This window comes from Ovis aries, chromosome 1 (assembly GCF_016772045.2).
Source record: "Ovis aries strain OAR_USU_Benz2616 breed Rambouillet chromosome 1, ARS-UI_Ramb_v3.0, whole genome shotgun sequence".
Taxonomy (NCBI): Eukaryota; Metazoa; Chordata; class Mammalia; order Artiodactyla; family Bovidae; genus Ovis; species Ovis aries.
The window spans coordinates 257,621,534-257,648,552 of NC_056054.1; the positions used below are offsets into that span (position 1 = coordinate 257,621,534).

At 39.6% G+C, this 27,019-nt stretch overlaps 2 protein-coding genes across 3 annotated transcripts in view; one reads left to right on the top strand and one right to left on the bottom strand.

Moving 5' to 3' along the window:
* UBA5 (ubiquitin like modifier activating enzyme 5) overlaps positions 1-16,732 on the bottom strand; it is a 34,365-nt gene extending 17,633 nt beyond the window's left edge. For both annotated transcript variants that reach the window (XM_004003335.6, XM_012103335.5), the window contains exons 1-8: positions 16,379-16,732; positions 9,808-9,853; positions 9,603-9,692; positions 6,555-6,664; positions 4,108-4,194; positions 3,388-3,472; positions 1,524-1,628; positions 1,218-1,345 (exon numbers count right to left, since the gene is read on the bottom strand). In XM_004003335.6, coding sequence (XP_004003384.3) covers positions 1,218-1,345; positions 1,524-1,628; positions 3,388-3,472; positions 4,108-4,194; positions 6,555-6,664; positions 9,603-9,692; positions 9,808-9,853; positions 16,379-16,539 — 812 coding nt within the window. In that variant the 5' untranslated portion in view covers positions 16,540-16,732. The remainder of the gene's footprint in view (positions 1-1,217; positions 1,346-1,523; positions 1,629-3,387; positions 3,473-4,107; positions 4,195-6,554; positions 6,665-9,602; positions 9,693-9,807; positions 9,854-16,378) is intronic.
* Positions 16,733-17,274: 542 nt separating this feature from the next.
* The window catches only part of ACAD11 (acyl-CoA dehydrogenase family member 11), a 115,360-nt gene continuing 105,615 nt past the window's right edge, over positions 17,275-27,019 (top strand). The window contains exon 1 of the mRNA XM_004003336.6: positions 17,275-17,504. Coding sequence (XP_004003385.1) covers positions 17,356-17,504 — 149 coding nt within the window. The 5' untranslated portion in view covers positions 17,275-17,355. The remainder of the gene's footprint in view (positions 17,505-27,019) is intronic.

Here is a 27,019-nt window from a genome sequence, read left to right on the forward strand (position 1 = left end):
AGACTTTATTTTGGGGGGCTCCAAAATCACTGCAGATGGTGAATGCAGCCATGAAATTAGAAGATGCTTGCTATGACCAACCTAGATGGCATATTAAAAAGCAGAGACGTTACTTTACCAACAAAGATCTGTCTAGTCAAACCTATGGTTTTTCCAGTAGTCATTTATGGATGTGAGAGTTGGACTATAAAGAAAGCTGAGCGCCAAAGAACTGATGCTTTTGAACTGTGATGTTGGAGAAGACTCTTGAGAGTCCCTTGGACAGCAAGGAGACCAAACCAGTCAATCCTAAAGGAAATCAATCCTGAATATTCACTGGAAGGACTGATGCTGAAGCTCAAACTCCAATACTTTGGCCACCTGATGCAAAGAACCAACTCAACGGGAAAAACCCTGAGGCTGGGAAAGACTAAAGGTGGGAAGAGAAGGGGATGACAGAGGATGAGATAGTCAGATGGCATCACCAACGCGATGGACTTGAGTTTGAGTAAACTCCAGGAGTTAGCGATGGACAGGGTAGCCTGGCGTGCTGCAGACCATGGGACTGCAAAGAGTTGGACACAACTGAGTGACTGAACTGAACTGAATAAACATCAAATCAAGCGAGTGTGTCTGTGCCTAGGTCTTCACCCTTTGGCCAAACCTGCAGATGTAAATCATTTGGTTAAGGCTTCATAAATAAATATACCAGTACCACTGTAGCATTTAACAAGAGCTATTCCAAATGGAGAAAGTAACACAATTATGTGTGTGCTGATGTGTGTAAATCAATATATATTTAAATTAAATATATTAGATTTATTTATTTATAAATTAAGGGCTACCCTGGTGGTTCACTCGATACAGAATCTACCAGCACTGCAGGAGACCCAGATTCAATCCCTAGGTTGGGAAGATCACCTGGAGAAGGAAATGGCAACCTGCTTCAGTATTCTTGCCTGAGAAATCCCATGGAAAGAGAAGCCTGGTGGGCTAAAGTCCATGGGTCACAAGAGTTGGACACGACTTAGTGACTAAACCACCACCACATATATAAATTATATTAAAAATATATAAATTAAACCACTACCATATATAAATTAAAAGTATACATATATTACACATGTAAAAAATGTTAAAATATCTGTAAAATTAAATTTAAAAATTAAATAATTAGCTGGTAACTCCAATTTTGAAATGTTTGTCAGAAGTAAACAGAAAAATTACTTTTCACTCACTTTAACACATTTTGTACCAAGATCCCAGCAACCACTCCCATAGTAGTAGGAAGACTGGCTGCACAAACACCTTCTCGTTTCAGAGTCTTCTCATCAATATTTGCAGCAACTACAAGTGGTGGAGCACACTACAAGAAAAGAATTAAAAAATGTGTATTTCAAAAGAAAGGGAAAGAAGTATTCAATGTTCCAAATAGTATTCCACCACATTCAAAGTTTGGTTTTCCTTTGAACTATAAATATTTTCCCCTAGGAACTCTAGTACTTAACAGTGAAAAATAATAACTCAAAATGAATCATGCGTACCGCAAAACAAGCAGATTCTCCAGGAATTATGAGCTGTATATGCCCTGAAACTGCATTTTCACTGACCCCAGACTCCATCCATGTTTGTCCAAGCTCATTACAAGCCTTAAAAGAAATAAGGGAAAAATAAGGACATTAAAACAAAAAAGTAATTTACCATAAGTTTTTTCATGAAAAAGTGGAGTTTAACTAAATGAATTACAACGAGTTTTTAAAAATAAATTTTAAGAAACAAGAAACTGTAAATAATGAAATTCCTTAGCAATTGACACTTTCCTTAGAAAAGTAACCAATAGCATTCAGGTAAGCAGTCAATAATTAAACTGAACCAAAGCATACTGGATTTCTTATTAATGTAAAACTTCACTTATCTAAAATAATTTCAGCAACAAGAAACTGCAAAATGTTATTTGCAAAGTTGAAGATACAATAATTCAAAAGAAGAATTCAGTTTTATTTTTGAGAAATCATGTGTGTAAGCTATTTATACATATTTATACATTTACTTATAAGTAACAAAAGTTAAAACCAATGCTGACCAAGAATAAGGCAGTATTATAAGATATTCATTATTTAAAAAACTGTACATCAGAATTATCTACTGTTTAATAGTTTCCTCTACTGGCCTAAGACAAAGTAGGATACTGAAACATATGCCTTACCAGCAAGGCTAGACAGGTCCCCTTAGAATAAATTTCAAAAATAGGATGAGATCACATTAAGAATAAATAAAACACATTATCAAAGGGCTTAAATGCAGAAATACTTTCAGAAGGTGGAATATATACTGACAGAATACACAGGAAAATAGTGACAGGGTAACAAGCAGGAAGGCCAGGGGTCTCCAAACAGAGGAGGTAGGCTGCAAGCGTGAGACATTTTTTATCTCTCTCTTATGAGCCAGGAGGAAACAAACTAGTGATATATATATTTTTCCCTTCCCTATACAAATTTAAAAACAGGTTTCTCTTAAAACACTGTGTTGCCATAATGATACCTGGTTCCACCTGAACTTAACTATATTCTCAAACCTTGAGCTAACCAATGCATTTTTCTTATGGAAATGTTTGTCTTAAGCTATGTTAATATAATATGCATTTACCCCAGACTCTGTCTTCAAGTCCATTTGCTAAAGGCTCAGAACTGACTTGAAAAACCAGTATGTTACACTCATACACTGTTCTCTTAATGAAACTATATATTTGTATGGGAATCTGCCTTTTTCAAGATTCATGTCAATCGTTTTATGGCCCGGGATGACTCACCTGGTGCCAAGATTATCTCAAAATGCATCTGGTAGGTAAGGGGCCTGGTGCCATTCTCTGAGTTTTAAGACATTTCCTTTCTTTAATTAGCAGACAGCTGCTGCTGCTGCTGCTGCTGCTGCTGCTGCTGCTGCTGCTGCTGCTGCTGCAGCTGCTAAGTCACTTCAGTTGTGTCTGACTCTGTGTGACCCCACAGACGGCAGCCCACCAGGCTGCCCCGTCCCTGGGATTCTCCAGGCAAGAACACCGGAGTGGGTTGCCATTTCCTTCTCCAATGCATCTAGTAGCTATATATACATCCAGCTAAAGGCTAGCAGTGGGGTATCTTTCTGCCCCCTTCTGATGTCTATGTCAGAAGCTTTCTCTATCTCCTCATACTTTAATAAAACTTTATTACACAAAAGATCTGAGCTATCAAGCCGCGTCTCTGGCCCCAGATTGAATTCTTCTCCTCCAGAGGCCAAGAATCCCGGCCAAGACCAAGAATCCCGGCCAAGACCAAGAATCCCGGCCAAGACCAAGAATCCTGGTGTCTTTTCCGGGTTCAGCAACAACCTTTCAACAGGTAAACCCATGAGTATAACACAAAAGATACTCACTGTATTTATTGTCATTCGAGCTTCAAAATTATCCACACAGCTAAGAACTAGGTCAACAGGTTTTCCTTCTTCTAATCCACCATTACTAGGCAAAGAAAACAAGTTTTATTGGAAAAAATCAGGACACAAAATACAATCTTATTTGTTCAATCAACACATTTAGTCTTTCAGTAAATTTTTGAGTATAATTGTAACATAGAACTTAATATTAAAGATCAAGTATATATTAAGTATTCACTGTTATAAATATCAATAATATTACAGTATTACTTAAACTGTAAAGATGTACAGGGGTACCAGAAATATAAACTGTGTTCACAAAAATTGCCATTTCTCTGTCAGCTTTTATAGACTTCTATTCATGTTTCACTACAAATGTAAATGTAATAAAAGTTAATTGAATATAATTTCAATAGTTTAGGTCTGCAGAAAAGCATATTCAGATAGAAATATAACCTATAACACAGAACTTATAATGGAGGACCCCTTGCTATATCATAATAACAGACATTTTGAGGATTATTTTTTATTTTGTTGTTACTATTGTTTAATGGACCATATATACTATTTACTGAGCTCCCACTATATAAAACTTACACAAAATATTAACTATTTTAAAAATAAAATATATATCAACCTTCTCATTGAATTAATTGATAGATTTTCTAACACTGAAAGTGAGATGGACATTGTGCAAAATACTCATAAATAAAATTTTACCTTATTCTATTCATAAAATGTTCAAAGTTTTCTACTGTGGTTATATTGTAGTTGTGTACTTCAAAAAGAACATCAGGATTTATGTTCCTAAAGGGAAAAGAGAATGATTATAAAAACTACAAGTAGAACAGTAAAATAAAGCAAGAAAAAGCACTAAAAATAGCTAAAGATCATTTAACAGATACTAGAGAAACGGAATTCAAGCAATTCAAAGAAAATCCAAAGTCCTCTTCTACCTTTCATCCCACTGCAAAGACCAAGTTCAAAACATGTAGAGTGTCAGAAAGTGAAAGTGAAGTCACTCAGTCGTGTCTGATTCTTTGTGACCCCGTGGACTGTAGCCTACCAAACTTCTCTGTCCATGGGATTCTCCAGGCAAGAGTACTAGAGTGGATTGCCATTTCCTTCTCCAGGGGATCTTTCCGACCCAGGGATCGAACCTGGGTTTCCTGCATTGGAGGCAGACGCTTTAATCTCTGAGCCACCAGGGAAGAAAAAATATTCCCACAGTCTCAGTTCAGTTCAGTCACTGAGTCGTGTTTGACTCTTTGCGACCCCACGAACCGCAGCACGCTAGGCCTCTCTGTCCATCACCAACTCCCAGAGACCACACAAACCCATGTCCATTGAATCGGTGATGCCATCCAACCATCTCATCCTCAGTCGTCCCCTTCTCCTCCTGCCCCCAATCCCTCCCAGCAACAGAGTCTTTTCCAATGAGTCCACTCTTTGCATCAGGTGGCCAAAGGATTGGAGTTTCAGCTTCAACATCGGTCCTTCCAATGAACACCCAGGACTGGTCGGTCTCCTTTAGAATGAACTGGTTGGATCTCCTTGCAGTCCAAGGGACTCTCAAGAGTCTTCTCCAACACCACCGTTCAAAAGCATCAGTTCTTCTGCGCTCAGCTTACTTTACACTCCAACTCTCACATCCATACATGACCACAGGAAAAATGATAGCCTTGACTAGATGGACCTTTGTTGGCAAAGTAATGTCTCTGCTTTTGAATATGCTGTCTAGGTTGGTCATAACTTTCCTTCCAAGGAGTAAGCGTCTTTTAATTTCATGGCTGCAATCACCATCTGCAGTGATTTTGGAGCCCCTCAAAATAAAGTCTGACACTGTTTCCCCTGTTTCCCCATCTATTTCCCATGAAGTGATGGGACCAGATGCCATGATCTTAGTTTTCTGAATGTTGAGCTTTAAGCCAACTTTTTCACTCTCTTCTTTCACTTTCATCAAGAGGATCTTTATTTCTTCTTCACTTTCTGCCATAAGGGTGGTGTCATCTGTATGCTGCTGCTAAGTCGCTTCAGTCGTGTCCGACTCTGTGCGACCCCATAGACAGCAGCCCACCAGGCTCCACCGTCCCTGGGATTCTCCAGGCAAGAACACTGGAGTGGGTTGCCATTTCCTTCTCCAATGCATGAAAGTGAAAAGTGAAAGTGAAGTCGCTCAGTCGTGTCCAAATCCTAGTGACCCCATGGACTGCAGCCTACCAGGCTCCTCCGTCCATGGGATTTTCCAGGCAAGAATACAGGAGTTGGGTGCCACTGCCTTCTCCCGTCATCTGTATATCTGAGGTTATTGATATTTCTCCCAGAAATCTTGATTCCAGCTTGTGCTTCCTCCAGCCCAGCGTTTCTCATGATGTACTCTGCATAGAAGTTAAATAAGTAGGGTGACAATATACAGCCTTGTAGTACTCCTTTTCCTATTTGGAACCAGTCTATTGTTCCATGTCCAGTTCTAATTGTTGCTTCCTGACCTGCATACAGGTTTCTCAAGAGGCAGGTCAGCTGCTCTGGTATTCCCATCTTTTTAAGAATTTTCCACAGCTTATTGTGATCCCCACAGATGTGCTGGGAATTAAGCTTTTATCACCTCTGTTAACTACACAATTCAGTCTAACAAAAGGGCTTCTTTGCTTCTTATTCAATTCAGTGCAAGAACGTTTAGGAACATAAAGAAACATCCCAGAGTAAGAGCTGCCCAACTAGGTCCCTTGGGCCAAATCTGACTACCACCTTGCGACATTTTTTTGTCGCAAACTAAGAGTAGTTTTTATATTTTTAAATGGCTGCAAGAAAAGAAAAAAATCAAAAGAACATCAATATTTCATGATGTGAAAATTATAAGAAATTTAAATTTTAGATTCCATAAATAAAGTTTTATTGGGGCACAGTTTTGCTCATTTACTTTTATACTGCCTATAGCTACTACAACTGTATAGCTGAGCAGTTTTGACAAAGACCATATGGCCCTCAAAGCCTAAAATATTTACTATCTAGCCTTATAGAGAAAAAGGCTGCCAACCCATATCTTTATGCATAAGTGAAACCAGCATTTTTATACAGGAAAATTCAGTTCCATTATAAGTTAGGTGACTGAATACATACAGGAAGATTTCACCAATTTCACTGCCTTCAACTTCTATTCCATTTACCTCAAAGTATGTTCTGCTGCTTGAACTTTACTTAATCCTGCTTGATGAGGTTGGAAGAAAAGTCTGTTCATATTGGCCAGTTCCACCTTGTCGTAGTCAAAGAGTAGCAACTAAAATGAAAATAGTGGTAATCTGATGAAAAGTGTACCAAAAAAGAAAAGAAAAATAACGAACTAGTCAGCTAGTTAAAATCTGATAGGTTTAACTCTTTAACAGTAATAATATTAACTAACTTTGAAAAACTAGATGTCATATATTAAGTCATTTAAGGATCGCATGCAGTAAGTATATAGGTACTCTCCTCATTTTAGAAATAATACAACTAGGGTACTTCCCCAAAAGCTACTCAGCTAATATGTAGTAAACATGGGGTTCAAACTGAGGCATTCTCTGCTGTACTGCCCCTCTAAATGATTATATCAAAATTAATGTTCATTGCATTTTTTTTAAATTATTATGTTCATTGCATTTCATGACAATTTTTACAAACTGTGCCAAAATCTTACTTCATTTCAATTATTGGCCAAAAGCCAACCACCCATTAGATAAATGAAAATTTTAAATAAGATTCAAAAAATGCTATAACTTAAAACCATGGTATAATACAATGCCCTTTATGAATATGGATACTCACGACATGGCTCAAACATTATTCCAAACAGAATGATTAACCAGTTAATTTATATTTCCTGCTATATATTTAGGCATGATAGCATTTGTCAAACCTGTTCACACAACTTTAAAATGGCCAAAAGGTCCATTTCCTATCAGTAAAAGCTGGTTGAACTCAAAGATATCCAAAGTCCTTTCTTATTTTTTTTATTATCTAAAATTAAATTTTTATTGGATGAGACTCAGAGTAGACTAGAGGGGGGGAGAAAGGGGCAGGGGGAAAAGAGGATCAATGAACGTGAACGCACAGCAATGCAATTAATCCAGAGTGAAGAAAAAAAGAACCAAAAAGAAATTGATCCTCTAGACCTATGGAATAATTCAAAGCAGTGTAAAAGTGATATACTTTGCTATCGTTGCCAAAGTCACTTCTTTATCTAAAATTCTGTGACTTTGTGATACAATTCTCAGTGTTCCAAATCTAACAATAAAAACAAAAATGGGATGTTCTTCTTCTCAATATAAAAACTAAAGAAAGTTAACCCAGCCCTTAGTATCTTGCTAGAAAAGACATTGCTTATATTCTCTATAACTTTCTAACCCTACTTAGTCTCTTCAAAATTTGGTTTATTTAAGCTTATTCAAACAGTATTTATTAGGTCAGGCCAAGTATTAAGTTTGAGTTTCAGCCTCATAGCTATATGAGTAAATTGTAGGAAATCCTAAATTTGAGGACAGGAGGTGTGAGCTGTAACTGTCAATAATTAGCTCTGATTCTGTAAGTCACTTTAACTGTTTAGGTCTGTATCCTCATTTGTAAAATAAGGCAGTTGATCTAGATATGGTTATCCAGGGTACCTCAGGAACTCAGGAAATTTTCAGGGATAAGAAGTGGGCTCTGGATCTCCAATCCTCCATTTCCCTACTTAACCACATGAAACAGCTTCTTGTTTCTCTGTTTTATACATTGAAGAGAGAGTTCTGAAACTAACCTATGCAGATTCTCAGCTTACAAACTTGAGTGCACTTGGAATCACTGTATTTAAAAATACAGATGTGTGGGTCTTATTCCCAGAGGTTCTGATTACCTATTATGGGGTGCAGTCTGGACATAAGAACTGTTTTTTTAATATCCCAGGTGATTCTAACTACAGCAATATCATCTGGAGTTTGTGTTAAAATACAGATTCTGATTCAGCATGTCTTGAGTGGGACCTGGGAATCTTCAATTCTAACAAGTTCCCAGGTGATGCTGGGACCAGACTGAATAAGCAGTTCTTAAAGCACAGTCACTGGAATATCATCAGAGCCACCTGGGAACTTGTTAGAAATTCTTAGGTCCATTTGAAACCTACAGAATCAAAACCACTGGGTTAGAGTTCAGCAATCTCTGTTTTAATAAGCCTTCCAAGTGACTCCAGTGCACACTCAAACCAAAGACCCACAAATCTTCATGATCTCTACCACCCTTGGTCAAGCAACCAGGGCATGTCAGCTGTAAGCAATTGTTGACAGGCATGTATAAACTTCTTGAAAGATATTAAAATGTTAATAAACATTTTTAGTATTTTGGTGTTGTCTTTTCTATATTGATAAATAAGTGCCAATTTTGAAAGCACTTTAAGAATCTGGGACATGGAATGGACCAATGTATTAAAGAGCATTGATAAAGCGAGCATTTTCCCACAAAATTTATCAAAATGATATACAATTGTGGAAAACTTTTATATTCAACCACTATCTATCTAACATCATGGACTTTAGATTTATAAATATAAGATTGGTACACTGACTTCTGGTATAAAGTCAACTTTTCCTTCCTCCTCACAGTCACAATCTGAATCAATTTTAGAAAAAAGGAAGGAACTTCCTGGTGCTCCAGTGGTTAGGAATTGGTGCTTTCACGGCCATGGCCTCAGAGTTCAATCCATGGTAAGGGAACTAAAATCTCACAAGCCTCACAGGGCATGACCAAGAAAATTTAGGGAAAAAAAAAATGCCTGAGTTAAAAAAAAATCTGGAGCATTCAGCAGTTCAATTTCAAGAGTAAGAAAGGCACATGCTTTCTAGTTTGTCTTATAAATAAGTTTTTAAAAAAATTTGGAGGATGTTTCAGTGTTTCACTACACACTTTTTCAATTTAACAGCCTTCTTTCCTAAAGGTCTTTAATCAAAACACTTAAGTCCAAATTGTTTACACATTATCCCAAACAAAAAAGTTCCTGAACACAATCAGACAGTCCTTATTTAATCAGCAGCAATATTAGTTTCCTCTTGGGTGAGTTTATGTCTTAACTGGGGTAGAAAAAACAATCTGAATGAATACACCACAAATCAATGTGCCATTAATAAAGAGAAAAAAATCCTAATTTGTACCTTATTTACTCCACAAGTGAATGGGTTCTGAATACGACAGAAAATGAGAAATGCTTTTACCTTACCAATGCCACACCGTGTCAGCATTTCAGCAGTCACACTGCCAACTCCACCAACACCTACTATTGCTACAGTAAAGGTACGAATTTTCTGTAAAATGCAAAATTATATATGTGTTGGTTAATAATTCTTCACTGAAAATGTCATTGAAAATTATTTTCATTTACTGAAATCATCTTCAAAAATTTGGAAGAGTTTATCATACCTCATAGTCGCTCACAATTCCCATTCGTTTCAAAGCCATCAGGCGGCTTAAAAAAAAGGAGGAAAAAAATGTTTTAAAGTTTACAGTATTTTAATTAATAGTGACATAGGTAAACATACATCATCACAGAAAATAAACTTTAAGAGAAGAAACAGTGAGGGGAGTGGGGGTTGGAGGAGAAATCTTTCAGTTAATTTTTACCAGATGAAACTAAATCACCTCAGCAATTTTAAAAAGTACGGATGCCCGAATATCCTCCAAGACAGAGCCTGTGCAATACGATTTTTTTTTAAGTTCCTCATACATTCATTCTAATGTGCAGTGAAGATAGAGACCTACTGACTGAAATGTTAAGTTTCCAGATAAGAACGGGTCAAAGTGAAATTTCAGCATATTCCCATGCTTATTAATGTAAATATTTAATATTTGATTCAGATTTTATATTTAACATCAAAATAACCTCATGACTGGAATTCTATTGACTTCTTGCCTCTGCCCACAATGGTAAGTCTTTTAGTAAACACCTTTATTCAACGACTCTAAGAGGTACTTTAGATATCTAGTTACTGCTAGTCTGTTCCCTTCTTCAGCCACCAAGCCAATCAAACTCTGGATGGGAGGCCTAACAATCTGTGTTTTAATAAGCTCCCCGAATGACTGTGATGCACACTTAAGTTTGAGAACCTTTACTGTAGATTACTTAATTTATTCTCTTGTTATGGTTGGAAGAACATCTTCCCAAAGTTTTGTAAAGGGTAAACTTTGGAAGGTAAATTTTGAGAACTTGTATGTCTGAAATGTTCTTTACCTAACTTCTTAAAAACGTTTTATCAAAATTCTATTCTTAGAAATATATTATAAAATGACGAACTAAAGGGTATATAATTGTTGAAAGCTATACCTACACACACACACTCTTAGTTGATAGTTTAACTAGATATATAATTTTACATTAGAAACAATTTTCCTTCAAAATTTCTAACATGATTTCTAGTTTCTGAAACTTCAAAATGTGCCTTAGAGTGAAACCATTCTCATCAATTGTGCTGAGTACTTACTGGACTCCTTCCAATCAGAAACGTATTTAAGTTGCAGAAAATTTCCTTGAAGAATGTGGTGACTTCTTTGGTTGGTTGGTTGGTTTTTCCTGAACTTTCTGGAGCTCCTATTGTTTGGAAGTTGGACCACTTGGACTAGTCCTCTACTTGTAATGTCTTTCCTGTTTTCCATTTAGTTTTCTGCTTTCTCCGGATTTCTTTCAATGTTATTTTCTTTTATTGAGATTTTCACTTTTGTTATCATTCTCCATTTGCAAGAATGATTCTTCTTGTAGTACTCTGTCCTATTTCATTTATACATATATCTTTCTGAAGATATTAATGATCATGTTGGGGTTGCAGTCCCCTTATACAGTCTATTAATTTTTTTTTCTTCCTTTCACATTAGGAGGTTCTCTCATCCTTTCTGCTCATATTTAAAAGTCAGACACTAATAAAGGCAAGGATGTGGGCGCTGCTTATCTGACTTTGGGCTTCACTATAGCGTGATCTTGGAGAAGGCAATGGCAACCCACTCCAGTACTCTTGCCTGGAAAATCCCATGGACGGAGGAGCCTGGTAGGCTGCAATCCATGGGGTCACGAAGAGTCGGACATGACTGAGCAACTTCACTTTCACTTTTCACTTTCATGCATTGGAGAGAAATGGCAACCCACTCCAGTGTCCTTGCCTGGAGAATCCCAGGGACAGGGGAGCCTGGTGGGTTGCAGTCTATGGGGTCACACAGAGTCAGACACGACTGAAGCGACTTAGCAGCAGCAGCAGCAGCATAGCATGATCTGGCTGGGCTGTTTAGTTGAGAAACCCACAATGTCAATGTCTCTCAGTCTTTCTTCTTGGCACTCTCAGATTCCCTACAGAAGAATCTTTCAATTTCCAGCCTGAAAAGTCTTTAAGCTGATCAGTTTTGGGGTGTTAAATGGAGAAGCAAGGCTGGGAGTCCTAGCATTCAGTATGCAAACATTTAGTTAATTCCCTTCCTTCAGGCATGAAGACTTGCTTTAATTATTAATAGAAATACTCTATTTTACTCTCTAATGAGTAAATCTCTAGTAGTCTCTCCTGACAAAGAAGAGGCATTTGCCTCACTACTCAAAGTGAAACAATGAACTTGGGTTGCTTCTTCAACAGATTTTCAGCCATCTCATTTAGTCCTACCTTAAGCCCTTCTTGAAAGACCTATGCCTGTTCTTGAGCTTTGAGAGAATTCTATTGTATGAGTCGGGTTGCAGGCTTTAGAGTGAATTTCTTGGATCGTTTAAATCAGGATCATCTATTAGTCATCTGTCCCTTTCTAGTTTCTAAGACTGTTTTACTATAATCATTCAAGTACAGAGACTCACCCATCCCCCAATTATTAACAGAAACTCTATTTTTTTCCCAGTGGCGATTTATTCCTTTTATTTTTTTTATTCCTTTTTAAAAATTATTCCTTTACTTTCATTTCACTGAGATTGGGTAGACAGTGATATATGTCTGTGATCAATCTGTCTCTTTACCTTGATGCTGTCTTTAATCTTTATAAATAATCCTGAGAAGAATGCATTGCTGGAGAAGGAAATGGCAACCCACTCAAGCATTCTTGCCTGGGAAAGCCCATGGAACATGGACAGGACTTAGCAACTAAACAACAATAACAACATCCAACTGTTCCAGCAACACTTGTTGCAAAAACAATCCTCTCCATAAACTGCTTTGGTAACTTAGTTAAAAATCAATTGACCATATTTATATGGGTCTTTTACCAGACTTTCTATCCTAGTCCATAGAAATATTTGTCTAGCTTTATACTTATATTGTAGTCTTATTCTCTACAACTTTAAAATGAAATTTTAAAATAAAGTTTCCTTTCCTTAAAAAAAAAAAAGAATACATCGCAACCTCCTTTTATAAATGGGGCCAGCTGGGGGAAAGGGAGGGGAGTTTCAGGTTAATTAACTTGCCCAAGATTAGTCAAATGGCAAACAATTATTCAGAGCTGGGTTTTGGAGCTAGTATTTAAAACCAGGTTTTCTAATTTTAAAGACTCTGCTCACCTTTTCATTTAGTTAACATGCTTCTAATTATATTCCTTACCACACAATTTTACAGTTACTTGTGTTGATCATTATTCTGCAACCATTGACTCTCCCAAATTAAAACAAAAGGTCTTTGAGGGTCAGGAACTTTGTATTTCAAAATGTCACTTGATGCAATTAAAATAACGTAGAATACCTACAAATCCCTCTATATTTTTCTGATAATCATGTGCTGTGCTTTATCATAATTCTTACCACTTATACTGTAATCCCAAGTTTACCTTTGTATCTCACACTTATCTGGTAACCTCTGGAAGGAAATGACCATGTCTTTGTATTCCCAGTGTCTGTGCAAATAATAAATGGTAAATAACATTATTCAGGAAGGCTGGAAATGAAAAGGTGCTCACTAAATATGTGCTGAATGTACAACAATTCAAAAAATAAGGCTGACCTTATCAAGTTTCCATGTACTAGTACAGAGCTTTGGGTGTCAACTGCCATCTCCAAAGTAGCAGTTTTAATAAAGACAAAATGGTGCAAATAAGATAGAAAATACTAAATGTTTAAATTTGAGTACTGAAAGATTTGTGGTTACTATAATGTCAAGTAATTGTCTCTGGAGAAGGCAATGGCACCCCACTCCAGTACTCCTGCCTGGAAACTCCCATGGACGGAGGAGCCTGGTAGGCTGCAGTCCATGGGGTCACAGAGTCAGACACGACTGATGTGACTTAGCAGCAGCAAGTAATTGTCTCACATTAAAATGATGTCTGAAAGATGATTCTAAATATATGATTCACATTCCTTTGCTTTTCTCAGAGGGAGCATTTCAAAATTTTCATTTTTTTTTTTTCCTTTAACTGTTTATTTTTTTTTTTTAATTTACCAACAGACTTTTTTTTTTTTTTAGTTTTTTATTTTTTAAATTTTAAAATCTTTAATTCTTACATGCTTTCCCAAACATGAACCCCCCTCCCACCTCCCTCCCCATAACATCTTTCTGGGTCATCCCCATGCACCAGCCCCAAGCATGCTGCATCCTGCATCAGACATAGACTGGCAATTCATTTCACATGATAGTATACATGTTACAATGCCATTCTCCCAAATCATCCCACCCTCTCCCTCTGAGTCCAAAAGTCCGTTATACACATCTGTGTCTCTTTCCCTGTCTTGCATACAGGGTCGTCATTGCCATCTTCCTAAATTCCATATATATGTGTTAGTATACTGTATTGGTGTTTTTCTTTCTGGCTTACTTCACTCTGTATAATCGGCTCCAGTTTCATCCATCTCATCAGAACTGATTCAAATGAATTCTTTTTAACCGCTGAGTAATACTCCATTGTGTATATGTACCACAGCTTTCTTATCCATTCATCTGCTGATGGACATCTAGGTTGTTTCCATGTCCTGGCTATTATAAACAGTGCTGCAATGAACATTGGGGTACATGTGTCTCTTTCAATTCTGGTTTCCTCGGTGTGTATGCCCAGCAGTGGGATTGCTGGGTCATAAGGTAGTTCTATTTGCAATTTTTTAAGGAATCTCCAAAACCGAAAAATGTTTAAGCATGCTAAATGGAATCAAAGTGACTAACACTCAGTCATGTCTGACTCTGTCACCTCGTGGACTGTACCCCACCAGGCTCTGTCCATGGAATTCTGCAAGCAAGAATACTGGAGTGGGTAACCATTCCCTTCTCCAGGGGATCTTCCCCCCAACACAGGGATCAAACCTGGGTCTCTTGCATTGCAGGCAGATTCTTTACCGTCTGAGCCAGGAGAGAAGCCAAATGGAATAGTTACTACTTATTCTGATTAATGAGATGGTAAACCTTTCACATGTGCCAAGTAAAATACATGCACTATCGTCAATTATATCTCAAAACTGAAAGAAAATTTTTGTTAATGTAGTAAGATAAATGAGAGAAAATCAAGAATCTGGCATGATTTAATGTAGGTTAAAATAAACTCTTCTGTAATTATAGAACAATTATAATTTTGGTCAGGTTTTCTATCACAAATAATATTGTAATTAACAGCTTTGTGCCTAAATACTGTGTCTGCATTTTATGTTGCAATATATATGAAGCGAAGTTGCTCAGCCATGTCCGACTCTCTGCGACCCCATGGACTGTAGCCGACAGGCTCCTCCGTCCATGGGATTTTCCAGGAATGAATACTGGAGTGGGTTGCCATTTCCTTCTCCAGGAGATCTCCCCAACCCAGGGATTGAACTCGGGGCTCCCGCATTATAGGCCAATGCTTTACCATCTGAGCCACCAGGGAAGTCATATATATGTATATATATATATATATATATATATATATACACATATATATATATATAGACACACACACACACACATATATATATATGCATCCTAAGACAATTACTGAGGCTTTATGTCATGAATAAAACCTTTAAAATCCAAATTTCTGCTCTTTGAAGGGAAAGAGCACCAATAATACCTTTCCTGTTTCACCTATTCTAAAACTGTCCAGTTTTTAGCCACACTACTTAAGGGCTTATTTATTTTTACTGGGGAGACAGCTCCATGGGAACTTTGGAGCAAAACAAACCTAATGGCAGTCCAAGCCTTTTTAGCTACTGTTAGCTCTATGGCTTGAAGCAGGTCACAGCACCTCTCTAAGCCTAATTTATCTCGCCTATAAAATGGGGGTAAAATGACAGCAGCAATCTCCAAGGGTTGCGGTGAAGAGGAAAAGTGACAACGCATGCAAAGTGTTTAGCGGGTGGTGAAAGTTCAGTAACTGTTACTATACTGCCTAGCATCGAAAGCTCTATTCTAAGAACTTTACATATACTTGTATTTTCAATATTCACAACTCCACAGAAAGAGATACTACAAGCAAGAAAGTGAAGGTACAGAACTCTCACCAGGTTACTCAGTTGCCAAGATTTGACTCCAGTCTGGGCCTAGGGTCCTTACCGTCAATCACTAACCTACATTCAACTACTACCTTATAGTCAACCTGCTGAATTAACAAAATCTTGGGAAATGAAGAAAGGAGAGGTACGGATAGGACTAGTGAAGTCCAAAGGTTTTAGAGCTAATCTAGCTGTTTCCACCACACTAATTTAAGAAACACAGAAGACTCCATGAAGCTCCCAAGTTTAGCTTAGCAGGTTTTACATTCGGTGTCCTAGTCTGAAAGTTTCTACTATCAGTTTCAGGCTGAGCGAGGAAGACTAAAAGAGGCAGGGGCGGCAGGAAACCGGATCCGTGTCCTCAGCAAGCACAGGAGCAGCACCATATGGCTGATTTAGTTGAGTTTTTTTAAAAAGAGAAAGAACACCTTTTGACCAAGACTAAGACTTGGCCTTGCTCGTTTGGAAATAAGACCCTAGAAGAAGAAAAGGGAGGTGTGAGCTGTCAGTTGGACAGCGGCGGGAAGCGCCTCACTTCTGACCACCTGGAGACCGTGACCTCGCCCCTCTTCCGCCCCGACCCGTCCCGCAGGTCACCTGTAGGGGTTGGAATCCACCACCTCGGAGCTCATATTTTCAATGCGGGCCCGACCGCCTCCTCCGTCGCCGCTCCCCAGGGCGCGGCGACTTCTCTCCTGGGCCAGTTCCCGCTCCAGCTCTTCGACCCGCTGCTGCAGCCGTTCCACAGACTCGGCCATGGCTGGGACCCCGGCCGCCAGCGCTCCCAGCCCCGGCCGTCGCCGTCGTCGCCGCCCCACGCTGCTGGCCTGCTGGCCCCGAGAGGGATATGTGGAGGGTCACCTTGCTGCAGCTTTCCCAGCCCACAAACCTGGGGAAGCGCTCCCAGCGCGCCCCAGACCGACACGTCTCGGCCGCTCCTGCGGGTCTCCCAGCGTGCGACTTCCGGTGCGTTGCAGTCAAAGGTCCGCCTCAGGGGGGAAAAGAAACAAACAAAAAAAAGCCCCCTACTTGCCCTCTTCGCCAGGGCCTAAGAGTCCAGGGAGCTCTAGGGCTCGGGTCATAAGTGTCCAGAACCAGCGGCCTGCGATGTTGCCTTTCCAACCTGGCGGCCAGGAAAAACCCCAGAATCTTTTATTCCTAGGCTCGAGGTCTTGACGGGCTCTTTTCTGCACCGGACCCGGTAGGTCTTCCGCCTGCCAGTGCTTTCAATTTGGAGACGGACCAGGCCTCGGCGTTCTAATATGCTCTTGTGACTAACGTGACTTTGCTTTCTTTAGAATTGAGGTCTCCATCTCTGAGGCTGACTGAAAAGTTTAAATTCGAACACACAAGGCCCTTCTAGCATTTCCTGAATAGAGCCCAAGTCCAGGAGACAGCTGGCCAGTGCTGCCGGCCAGCGGCCTGGCGATGTGTAATTGGCTGGAGCCGGGCCCGCCTCCACCTGGGCGTCTCGGTCTCGCCCCTGTTTGTGCAGTGGCGTTCTCCTAGACATACCGGATCCCAGGAGTCTAGTGAGTTCTGTGACTCTGTGGTCTGAAGCGGCAGCGTAGATCATGGAAACCGCTGCCTCCCGCGAGCCCAACACTATGGAAGTGCTGCCCCAGCACAAGTTCGACTGCAGGTCCCTGGACGCCTACCTACACCAGCACTTGCCCGGCTTTGGGACCGAGCCCGAGGCCAAGCTGACGGTTGCCCAATACAGGTATCGACGCCAGCCTTCTCCAGCAGAAACAAATCTGTACTTTGTGCTTTTCTTCCTCTGGCACTGGGTGGTTTTCCAGTTTCTTCCACCCTGTTTCTTTTTTCCGTAGTGACCTACTCTGCCGGCGGGAGCTGCTGTCACTGGCTCCCGCGTTACATTCTGAGTATTTCCAATTCCAGCGCGGTAATGGAAGCACTATAACGTTCATGATTCCAGCTATGAGAAGGAATCTTTGTTAACAGCTATATACTTTGAGAATTCACTGAGGCAGTTAAGGTTGGAAGCTCTGTGTGATATAGAGAGGCCGTTTGCTCAACCTTTGTTCTATAACCTTTTTTTCCCAGAGAAGCGGATGTAATTCCATTCACATTGGCTATATTCTTAGAGGCTGAGTTAACGGTACCAGTTGGGGGATCCGAATTCTTATCCTAGATATTCCATTTAGCAAATCACAGCACCACTTTGGGCTTTAGTTCTTTTGAAATAGGGGAATGGAACTAGATGACGGTGCTGAGAGTACTGTCTGTTCTCCACAGTGAATCTGCCTCTAGTCTGATGTTGTTGTATAGTAGAAGGTAATTTACAAATAGACTTTGCTCTAAAAATAGCATCTTGATAAACACAGAACTTATAGAAGCAATCCTGGCTTCCAGAAGAATTAGGTGTGTCACTTACTGACTGGAAATTTAAGTACTGTGGTACATGAACTCTTTGATGACTAGTTTCATAACCTGTAATAAATACTTGCCTGCTCAGTATAATCCTGATAAATGAAGTAATATAGATGGAAGGGCTTAATGTTGTAACAGCACTGTTTACCAGTGGCCTTATCACAGGGGTTTATATTCCTTTACTACTGATTTCAGAGAAATTAAAAATAGTGGAAAGGTGATGGATCAGAGAGGGTTTGACGAGGTAAAATTAAAAAGCACCATGTGGAATTACCTAGCTGTCCAGTGGTTAAGACTCAGTGCTTTCACTGCTGGGGCCATGCAGTGGCCAAATTAAATAACAACCAAAAAATAAAAGGCGCTGTATCACATAGATATTATAGAATGAAGCAGCAAGTGGAATAAAAAATGGCAGAGGTTTCTAGCCTGAAGACTTGGGTTGTAAACAGACTAATAGATCAAAGTTCAAATCAGCTGGACAAGTTATTTAACTCTTTTGAGCACTGAACCCTTCTTTGGCAAAGTGGAGATAATATTTATTTCCTAGGGCTGTTTGAGAATTATCTAACTGAGAGTTAATTCTGAATTAAGTTGAATGTTAAATCAGAATTGTGCTTGATAAATGGAATAACTAGTATAGAACTAGTTAGATAGATAATATAGAAGTATAGACGGTATAGAACTATCCCCACAGAGAATACACATTTATTTCCAGGACACATTGAAAAGTTTATAAAAATTGAAGAAATGTTAGGCCACAAAAGAAGTTTCAAAAATTCAAAAATGTCATTCTTTAAAAAAAAAAAATCAATATAAATGCCAAAAGTTTACAAATCAAAAAAGGATAGCTAATGAACACATTTTAGAAAACTAATTGATACACAAATTAAAGAGCCAATAGTCTACAGAAAATAATGGAGTTTATCAAATTTCAGTATGCAAAAATAATTGAATTTCTCAACTTTAGCGGCAAAAATGTAAAGATATAAATTTTAGAAAGACCAAATTAATAAGAGCATCAGAAATATAATTTTCTCAAACATTAATAAAATATTTGCAAGACCTTTGTAGAGGAAATTATAAAACTATTAGAACCTTAGAACTAAATACAATAAAAGATGCCATGTTCATGAATAGGAGAATTCAGAATTGTATGTTTCCCTTTTTTTCCAATTGTTATATAGATTCAGTGCAATGACACAGTCTTAATTTTTCCCCTAATTCGAAAAATTACTCCTAAATTGTATGTGCAAGAGCAAAGGGTTAAAAATAAAGGAAAACACTCCTGAGGAAGAACAAAGTGGGAAATGTGAATTAAGATGGCTTATTTTTTCAGAGAGATAGACAAATCAATAAAACAGAAGAGAGAATCCACAAAAAGACCCACATATTTATAGAACTTTGACATATGACAGTGCTGGCACTGAGAATCAGTCTTTAGAGAGTTGGAGAGAGAAGAGATCTTTCAGTAAATTATACAGGGATAATTATATATATGAAAAAAATTGAAATTAGACCCTTTCCTTACTCTGCCTTACTCAGTTCTAGGTGGACTACAGAGGAACAGTAAAAGCAAAACTATAAACATTTGGAGACTTCCCTGGTGGTCCAATGGTTAAGAATCCATGTTGCAGTGCAAGGGACACTGATTTCAATCCCTGGTGCAGGAAGTTTGCACATGCCTCAGAGCAGCAGAGCCAGAGCACCACAACTACTGAGCCTCTGTTCCAGCACCCAGGAGCTACAACTACTGAGCCTGCAACAAAGAGTAGCCCCCTGCTTGCCACAACTAGAGAAAGCCCATGTGCGGCAGCAAAGACCCACCACAGTTAAAAAATAAATAATAAAAACATAATCTCTTAAACTGTAAACATTTGGAAGACATATAGAAGCTCTTTAGACTGTGGAGTAGAGAATAAAGTCTTTAAAAAGACAAAAGCGCAAACTGTGAAGGAAATGACTAGAAGAATCCTTTAAATGAAATTATAGATGAAAATAATTTCAAAGTATAGAATGGATAAAAGATTAACCTCCAGAACATATGAAGAACTGCACTAGCTCAACAGAAAAATGAGCAAAAGACTTGAAGACACTCAGCCTCATTACACTGTAATAATTGGGGAAAGTGCAAGTTAAAATGACAAGATACCATCTCATAGCATAATTTTTGACTTTTTTAAAAATATAAGTTTATTTATTTTAATTGGAGGTTAATTACTTCACAATATTGTATTGGTTTTGCCATACATCAACATGAATCCGCCACAGGTATACACGTGTTCCCCATTCTGAACCCCCCCCTCCCTCCCCGTACCATCCCTCTGGGTCGGTCGTCTCAGTGCACCAGCCCCAAGCATCCAGTATCATGCATCGAACCTGGACTGGCGATTCGTTTCATATATTATATTATACATGCTTCAATGCTATTCTCCCAGATCACCCCACCTTCTCCCTCTCCCACAGAAACATAGGCAAAACACTCTCCGACATACATCACAGCAGGATCCTCTATGACCCACCTCCCAGAATATTGGAAATAAAAGCAAAAATACACAAATGGGACCTAATTAAACTTAAAAGCTTCTGCACAACAAAGGAAACTATAAGCAAGGTGAAAAGACAGCCTTCAGAATGGGAGAAAATAATAGCAAATGAAGCAACTGACAAACAACTAATCTCAAAAATATACAAGCAACTCCTGAAGCTCAATTCCAGAAAAATAAACGACTCAATCAAAAAATGGGCCAAAGAACTAAATAGACATTTCTCCAAAGAAGACATACAGATGGCTAACAAACACATGAAAAGATGCTCGACATCACTGATTATCAGAGAAATGCAAATCAAAACCACAATGAGGTACCATTTCACGCCAGTCAGAATGGCTGAGATCCAAAAGTCTACAAGCAATAAATGCTGGAGAGGGTGTAGAGAAAAGGGAACCCTCTTACACTATTGGTGGGAATGCAAACTAGTTCAGCCACTATGGAGAACAGTGTGGAGAGTCCTTATAAAACTGGTAATAGAACTGCCTTATGACCCAGCAATCCCACTGCTGGGCATACACACCAAGGAAACCAGAATTGAAAGAGATACGTGTACCCCAGTGTTCATCACAGCACTGTTTATAATAGCCCAGACATGGAAGCAACCTAGATGTCCATCAGCAGATGAATGGATAAGAAAGCTGTGGTACATATACACAATGGAGTATTACTCAGCCATTAAAAAGAATACATTTGAATCAGTTCTAATGAGGTGGATGAAACTGGAGCCTATTATACAGAATGAAGTAAGCCAGAAAGAAAAACACCAATACAGTGTACTAACATATATATATGGAATTTTTGACAAAAAAAATCTGATAATATCAAGCAGAATATGAGATAACAAGGACTCATCCACTATTGAGGGTGGCACCCTGATGCTGGGAAAGATTGATGGCAGGGGGAGAAGGGGTTGACGGAGGATGAGATGATTGGATGGCATCACTGACTCAACAAACGAAGTTTGGGCAAACTTGGGGAAATAGTGAAGGACAGGGAATCCTGGCAAGCTGTAGCACATAGGGTCAGAAAGAGACTTGATTTAGTGACTGAACAACAACGCAACAACCTTGGAAAACAATTTGGCACAATCTTGTAAAGATAAAATGGGAAGATATACATGTTGCATGACAAAGCATTTCTATTCCTAGTTGTGTACTCCTGAGGAATTCTTGTACTGTGGTATCACGAGATAACCTACAAAAATCTTTGCACTGTTTGTAACAGTAAAAATAGAGTAATAAAACAACATTAATTAAAGAATGGGTGAATAAAATTATAGTATATTCACATGAAGAAACACTGCAGTGAAGATTATTCAACTGCAGCTATATACATCAACACAAAAATTGGATAAATAAACAGTATATTGTTTAAGGGGATAAACTTCAAGGGAATGATAAATGTAAAAATCAAAATGATAGTTACTCTGAAGAGAGAGACAGTGGTGGTCCAGTGGTTAGGACTCAGTGCTCTCACTGAGGTGGCTCAGGTTTGATCCCTGGTTGGGGAACTAAGATCTTTTAAGACATGTGGTACAGACAAAAAGCAAAAATAAAAAATGAAGGGAAGGATACACAGAGGGCTTTAGAGATGGTAATTTTTTCTTTCTTGAATTGCGTAGTGAGAACACTGGTATTTGTTGTGTTACTGTTCTCTCAAATATTATTTTTTACCTATGCAAAGTTTATTTTTAGAATGAGCAAAATTTAAATCATATTAGAAATAAAAATATTTTGACTTAAACAATAATGAAGATGTTGTATAACTTGATACAACAAACCCTATGATTTCCAAGTATGTGTATATTATGTGCCTGGCGCTGCTTCAATCACTGAGAATTTAACAGAAAAAAAGATCCTGCCTTTTTGGAACCTGCATTCTATCTGGAGAAGACAGAGGATAAATAAAATCACTTTCTAAATATTACAGTGTATGAGAAAGTAATGTGTATTATGGAGAGAAACAAAGGAGAATAGGAAAAGAAGGTGGCATTCAGCAAGGAGAGATATGGATGTAAGCCTTATAGCTATCTGGGGAAACACTATTCCAGACAGAGGGAAGAGCAGAGGCTCTGAAGAGGGAGTGTGCCCAGTGGGTGGAGAGAATACAAGCCAGGGTGCCTGCAGTTGCATAACAAGGGCAAGAGAAATTCTGTTGACTCTTATAAGGGCTTTGGCCTTTACTCTAGCTGACACTCTTCCCAGGTGGTGCTAGGGGTAAAGAACCTGCCTGCCAACGCAGGAGATGTAAGAAATGCAGGTTTGATCCCTGGGTCAGGGAGATCCACTGGCAAAGGAAATGGCAACCCACTCCAGTATTCTTGCCTGGAAAATCCCATGGACAGAGTAGCCTGGTGGTCAACAGTCCAAAGGGTCACAAGGAGTCAAACATGACTGAGTGACTAAGCACACAAAGTTAGCTGAGATGGTGAGAGATTAGGGATTTAGGGGCAGAGGAAAGAAGTGATTTGTTTTTTTAAGTAGAATCTGTTTCCCTATTATTGTTTGACTGAAGGAGGCATACAAAAGGAGACCAGTTTGGAGTGTATTTTGATGACCTAGTAGAGAGTAATTAGTGGTATGGAACAAGGTGGTAGTGTAGGATAGGTGCAAAGTGGTCATATTCTGGATTTATTTTGGAGGATTTATAACTGATCACATATGGGATATGAAAGAAAAAGAAGAGGAAACCAACAGTATTCCATTTTTGTCTTGGCAACTGAAAGGATGGATTTATCATGCAATGAAGTAGAGATAACTGTAGACGATCAGATTGGAAAGGAAATATCAGGAACTTGGTTTTGGAATGTTGAATTTCAAGATGCAATTTAGACATGGGAGTGGATATGTAATAGTAAGCAGGCAGCTATATGAATCAAGAGGTCAGAGCAGAGATCTAAACTAGCCACATACATTTGGAAGTCACTGAGATAGAGAAGGTATTTAAAGCCATGAAATTATAAAGCTTACCTAGAAGATGAGTCTACATAAAGAGAAAGTCTATGAACTTAGTCCCAGGAATCCCAGTATTGAGAATTGAAGAATTAAGGATTAACATACAACAGAGTCTCAAAAGGGGTGGTCCAAGAAGGGGAAACCATGATCTGATACCATAGCAGTACTGCTGCTGCTGCTGCTGCTAAGTCACTTCAGTCGTGTCCAACTCTGTGCGACCCCATAGATGGCAGCCCACCAGGCTCCCCCGTCCCTGGGGTTCTCCAGGCAAGCACACTGGAGTACTAGTAACCTTGAAAAAAGTCACTTCACTGGAAAGATAGGAATGAAAGCTTGATTGAAATGGGTTCATGAGAAAATAGAAGAATAATTGTACCAAACAGTGTAAACATTTTGAGTTTATACTCCTTGCTCTAAAGGGGGAAATAAATGTTTTCTGTAGAGGGGGAAGTGGGGTCAAGTTCAGTTCAGTCGCTCAGTCGTATCTGACTCTTTGCAACCCATGAACTGCAGCACGCCAGGCTTCCCTGTCCATCACCAACTCCTGGAGTCCACCCAAACCCATGTCCATTGAGTTGGTGACACCATCCAACCATCTCATCCTCTGCCGTCCCCTTCTCCTCCTGCCCTCAATCTTTCCCAGCATCAGGGTCGTGGGGTCAAGAGAAGTCTTTTTTAAAAAAGAAAAAGGCAGCATGTTTGTATGCTGATGGCAGTGATCCAAAACAGTGAAAAATCTGTGGAAGAGAGAAGGCTAGAATTAGGTCCTTGAGTAGACAAGAGTAGAATGGGATCTAATTCACAAGAGAGGAATTGTCCTTAGAAAGAAATGTAGGCATTCTACAGACTCTGCAGGGAAGAGAGAGTATATGGATATAGGTGCTTCTATTTTTCCAGTAGTAATGTATGGATGTGAGAGATGGACTGTGAAGAAGGCTGAGCGCTGAAGAATTGATGCTTTTGAACTGTGGTGCTGGAGAAGACTCTTGAGAGTCCCTTGGATGGCAAGGAGAGCCAACCAGTCCATTCTGAAGGAGATCAGCCCTGGGATTTCTTTGGAAGGAATGATGCTAAAGCTGAAACTCCAGTACTTTGGCCACCTCATGCGAAGAGTTGACTCATTGGAAAAAACTCTGATGCTGGGAGGGATTGGGGGCAGGAGGAGAAGGGGATGACAGAGGATGAGATGGCTGGATGGCATCACTGACTCGATGGACGTGAGTCTGAGTGAACTCCGGGAGTTGGTGATGGACAGGGAGGCCTGGCGTGCTGCGATTCATGGGGTCACAAAGAGTCGGACACGACTGAGCGACTGAACTGAACTGATGCCATAGAAATGGTAGTGTCACCTTGTGGAAGTTCTCACCTGATTGTTCGCATTTTCTCTGTGAAATATGAAGCTAGGTAATCAGCTGAGTGAAGATGGTGGAAGAAAGTGTTCGAGGTTTGAAGGAAGAGGAGGAATTGTGAAATAGTCATCTAAGAGCATGGGAAATGCATGAAAGGACTAAGGAAGTATATTATGATTGCAGCATGATTCACTTTGAGGTTCACAGTCATGAATTTGAAGTAAGAGTAGTTATTTTAGTAGGTATTATTGATCCTTTGCTCAGATTCTCTTGGATTGCTTTTTACTGTTTTCATGTATACCCTGCTTTGGTGGCTTCTGCTTCCAGTAGCCAACACATATGGCTCTTTTATAGACTGTCCTTGCCTTCTGGAGCCTCTTTTGCCCTGAATGTTGTAGTGCCCAAGATGGCTCTTAACCAGTGACTCATGGGTTTAGATGTATGAAATTCCCACTATTTTTGCTTTAGAGATAAGACAACTCTCAGGTGTACCTTACACTGTTGAGTCCCCTCCTTACCATGAAATCAAGCTGAAGTTACCCTCTAAGGAACTTTGTCTCAGATCATAATTTTGCTTAGCATTCTCCCCTTCCCTGACTTGCTTCTCTCAATTCCTTATTGGTTTCCTAAGCATTTCCTTACTAAGTTGCTTGCACACAAATCTCTCAGGATCTGCTTCTAGTGGACCTAACCTAAACAATAATTATGGCTATGTGTTTCTTTCTCCAGCTACATTCAGGCAAACAGTTGGATTTAACCAGGATGGGGGACTCCAAGCAAATAACATGAAGTGAGAGAGGGCAAGTGTATTAAAGACGTATTCAAGGGAGTAGTTATGTAACTGAGCATCGAATTTAAGCTAGTTAAGGATGGATATCATAGGGAAAGGGAGAACCAAAGGCCATGATAAGGTAGTATGATTAATGGTTGGTAGGTAGGTAGGTCCAGGGATCAAAGAATTGTTGAAATTGAGGTACTAGGTGTGTGAGTGAAAAGAGGTTATGATGAAAATTGCTGCTGCTGCTAAGTAGCTTCAGTCGTGTCCGACTCTGTGCGACCCCATAGACGGCAGCCCACCAGGCTCCCCCATCCCTGGGATTCTCCAGGCAAGAACACTGGAGTGGGTAGCCATTTCCTTCTCCAATGCATGAAAGTAAAAAGTGAAAGTGAAGTCACTCAGTCGTGTCCGACTGTTAGCGAACCCGTGGACTGCAGCCTACCAGGCTCCTCTGTCCATGGGATTTTCCAGGCAAGAGTAATGGAGTGGGGGTGCCAGTGCCTTCTCCATGATCAGAGTTAGAAATGCTTAAAAAATAGGATAATGCCATGCTTGAGTTGTTGATAAGATATAAGGTGTGTCCCAGGGCTTTCCACGTGGTGCTAGTGGTAAAGAACCCGCCTGTTAGTGCAGGAGACATAAGAGATGCTGGTTCAATCCCTGGCTCAAGAAAATCCCCTGGAGGAGGGCATGGCAACCCACTCCAGTAGTTTTGCCTGGAGAGTCCCATGAACCGAGGAGCCTGGGGGTCTACAGTGACTCACCACCACCACCACGGTGTGTCCCATAGAATGAGTGACAGGTAGTATAATCACTGGAGGTGAGAATTCAAGGAACTGATAGGCCTAAGAACAAATATCTTTATGGATTTTAATGCCATTAATAATTAGGATGGGGGTAGAGTTTTGGCCATCTGATACAAAGAGCCAGCTTACTAGAAGACCCTGATGCTAGGAAAGATTGAAGGCAGGAGGAGAGGAGGATGACAGAGAACGAGATGATTGGATAGCATCACCAACTCAATAGACATGAGTTTGAGCAGGCTCTGGAAGATGCTGAAAGACAGGGAAGCCTGGCATGCTGCAGTCCATGGGTTCGCAGAGTCAGACATGACTGTGCGACTGAACAACACAGTGTTAGTAAGAGTGAAAATCCTTAGGCATTGAGGGAGAATGATCTATGAATTAGTGGGTGACTGCAACAAGAATGGGTAG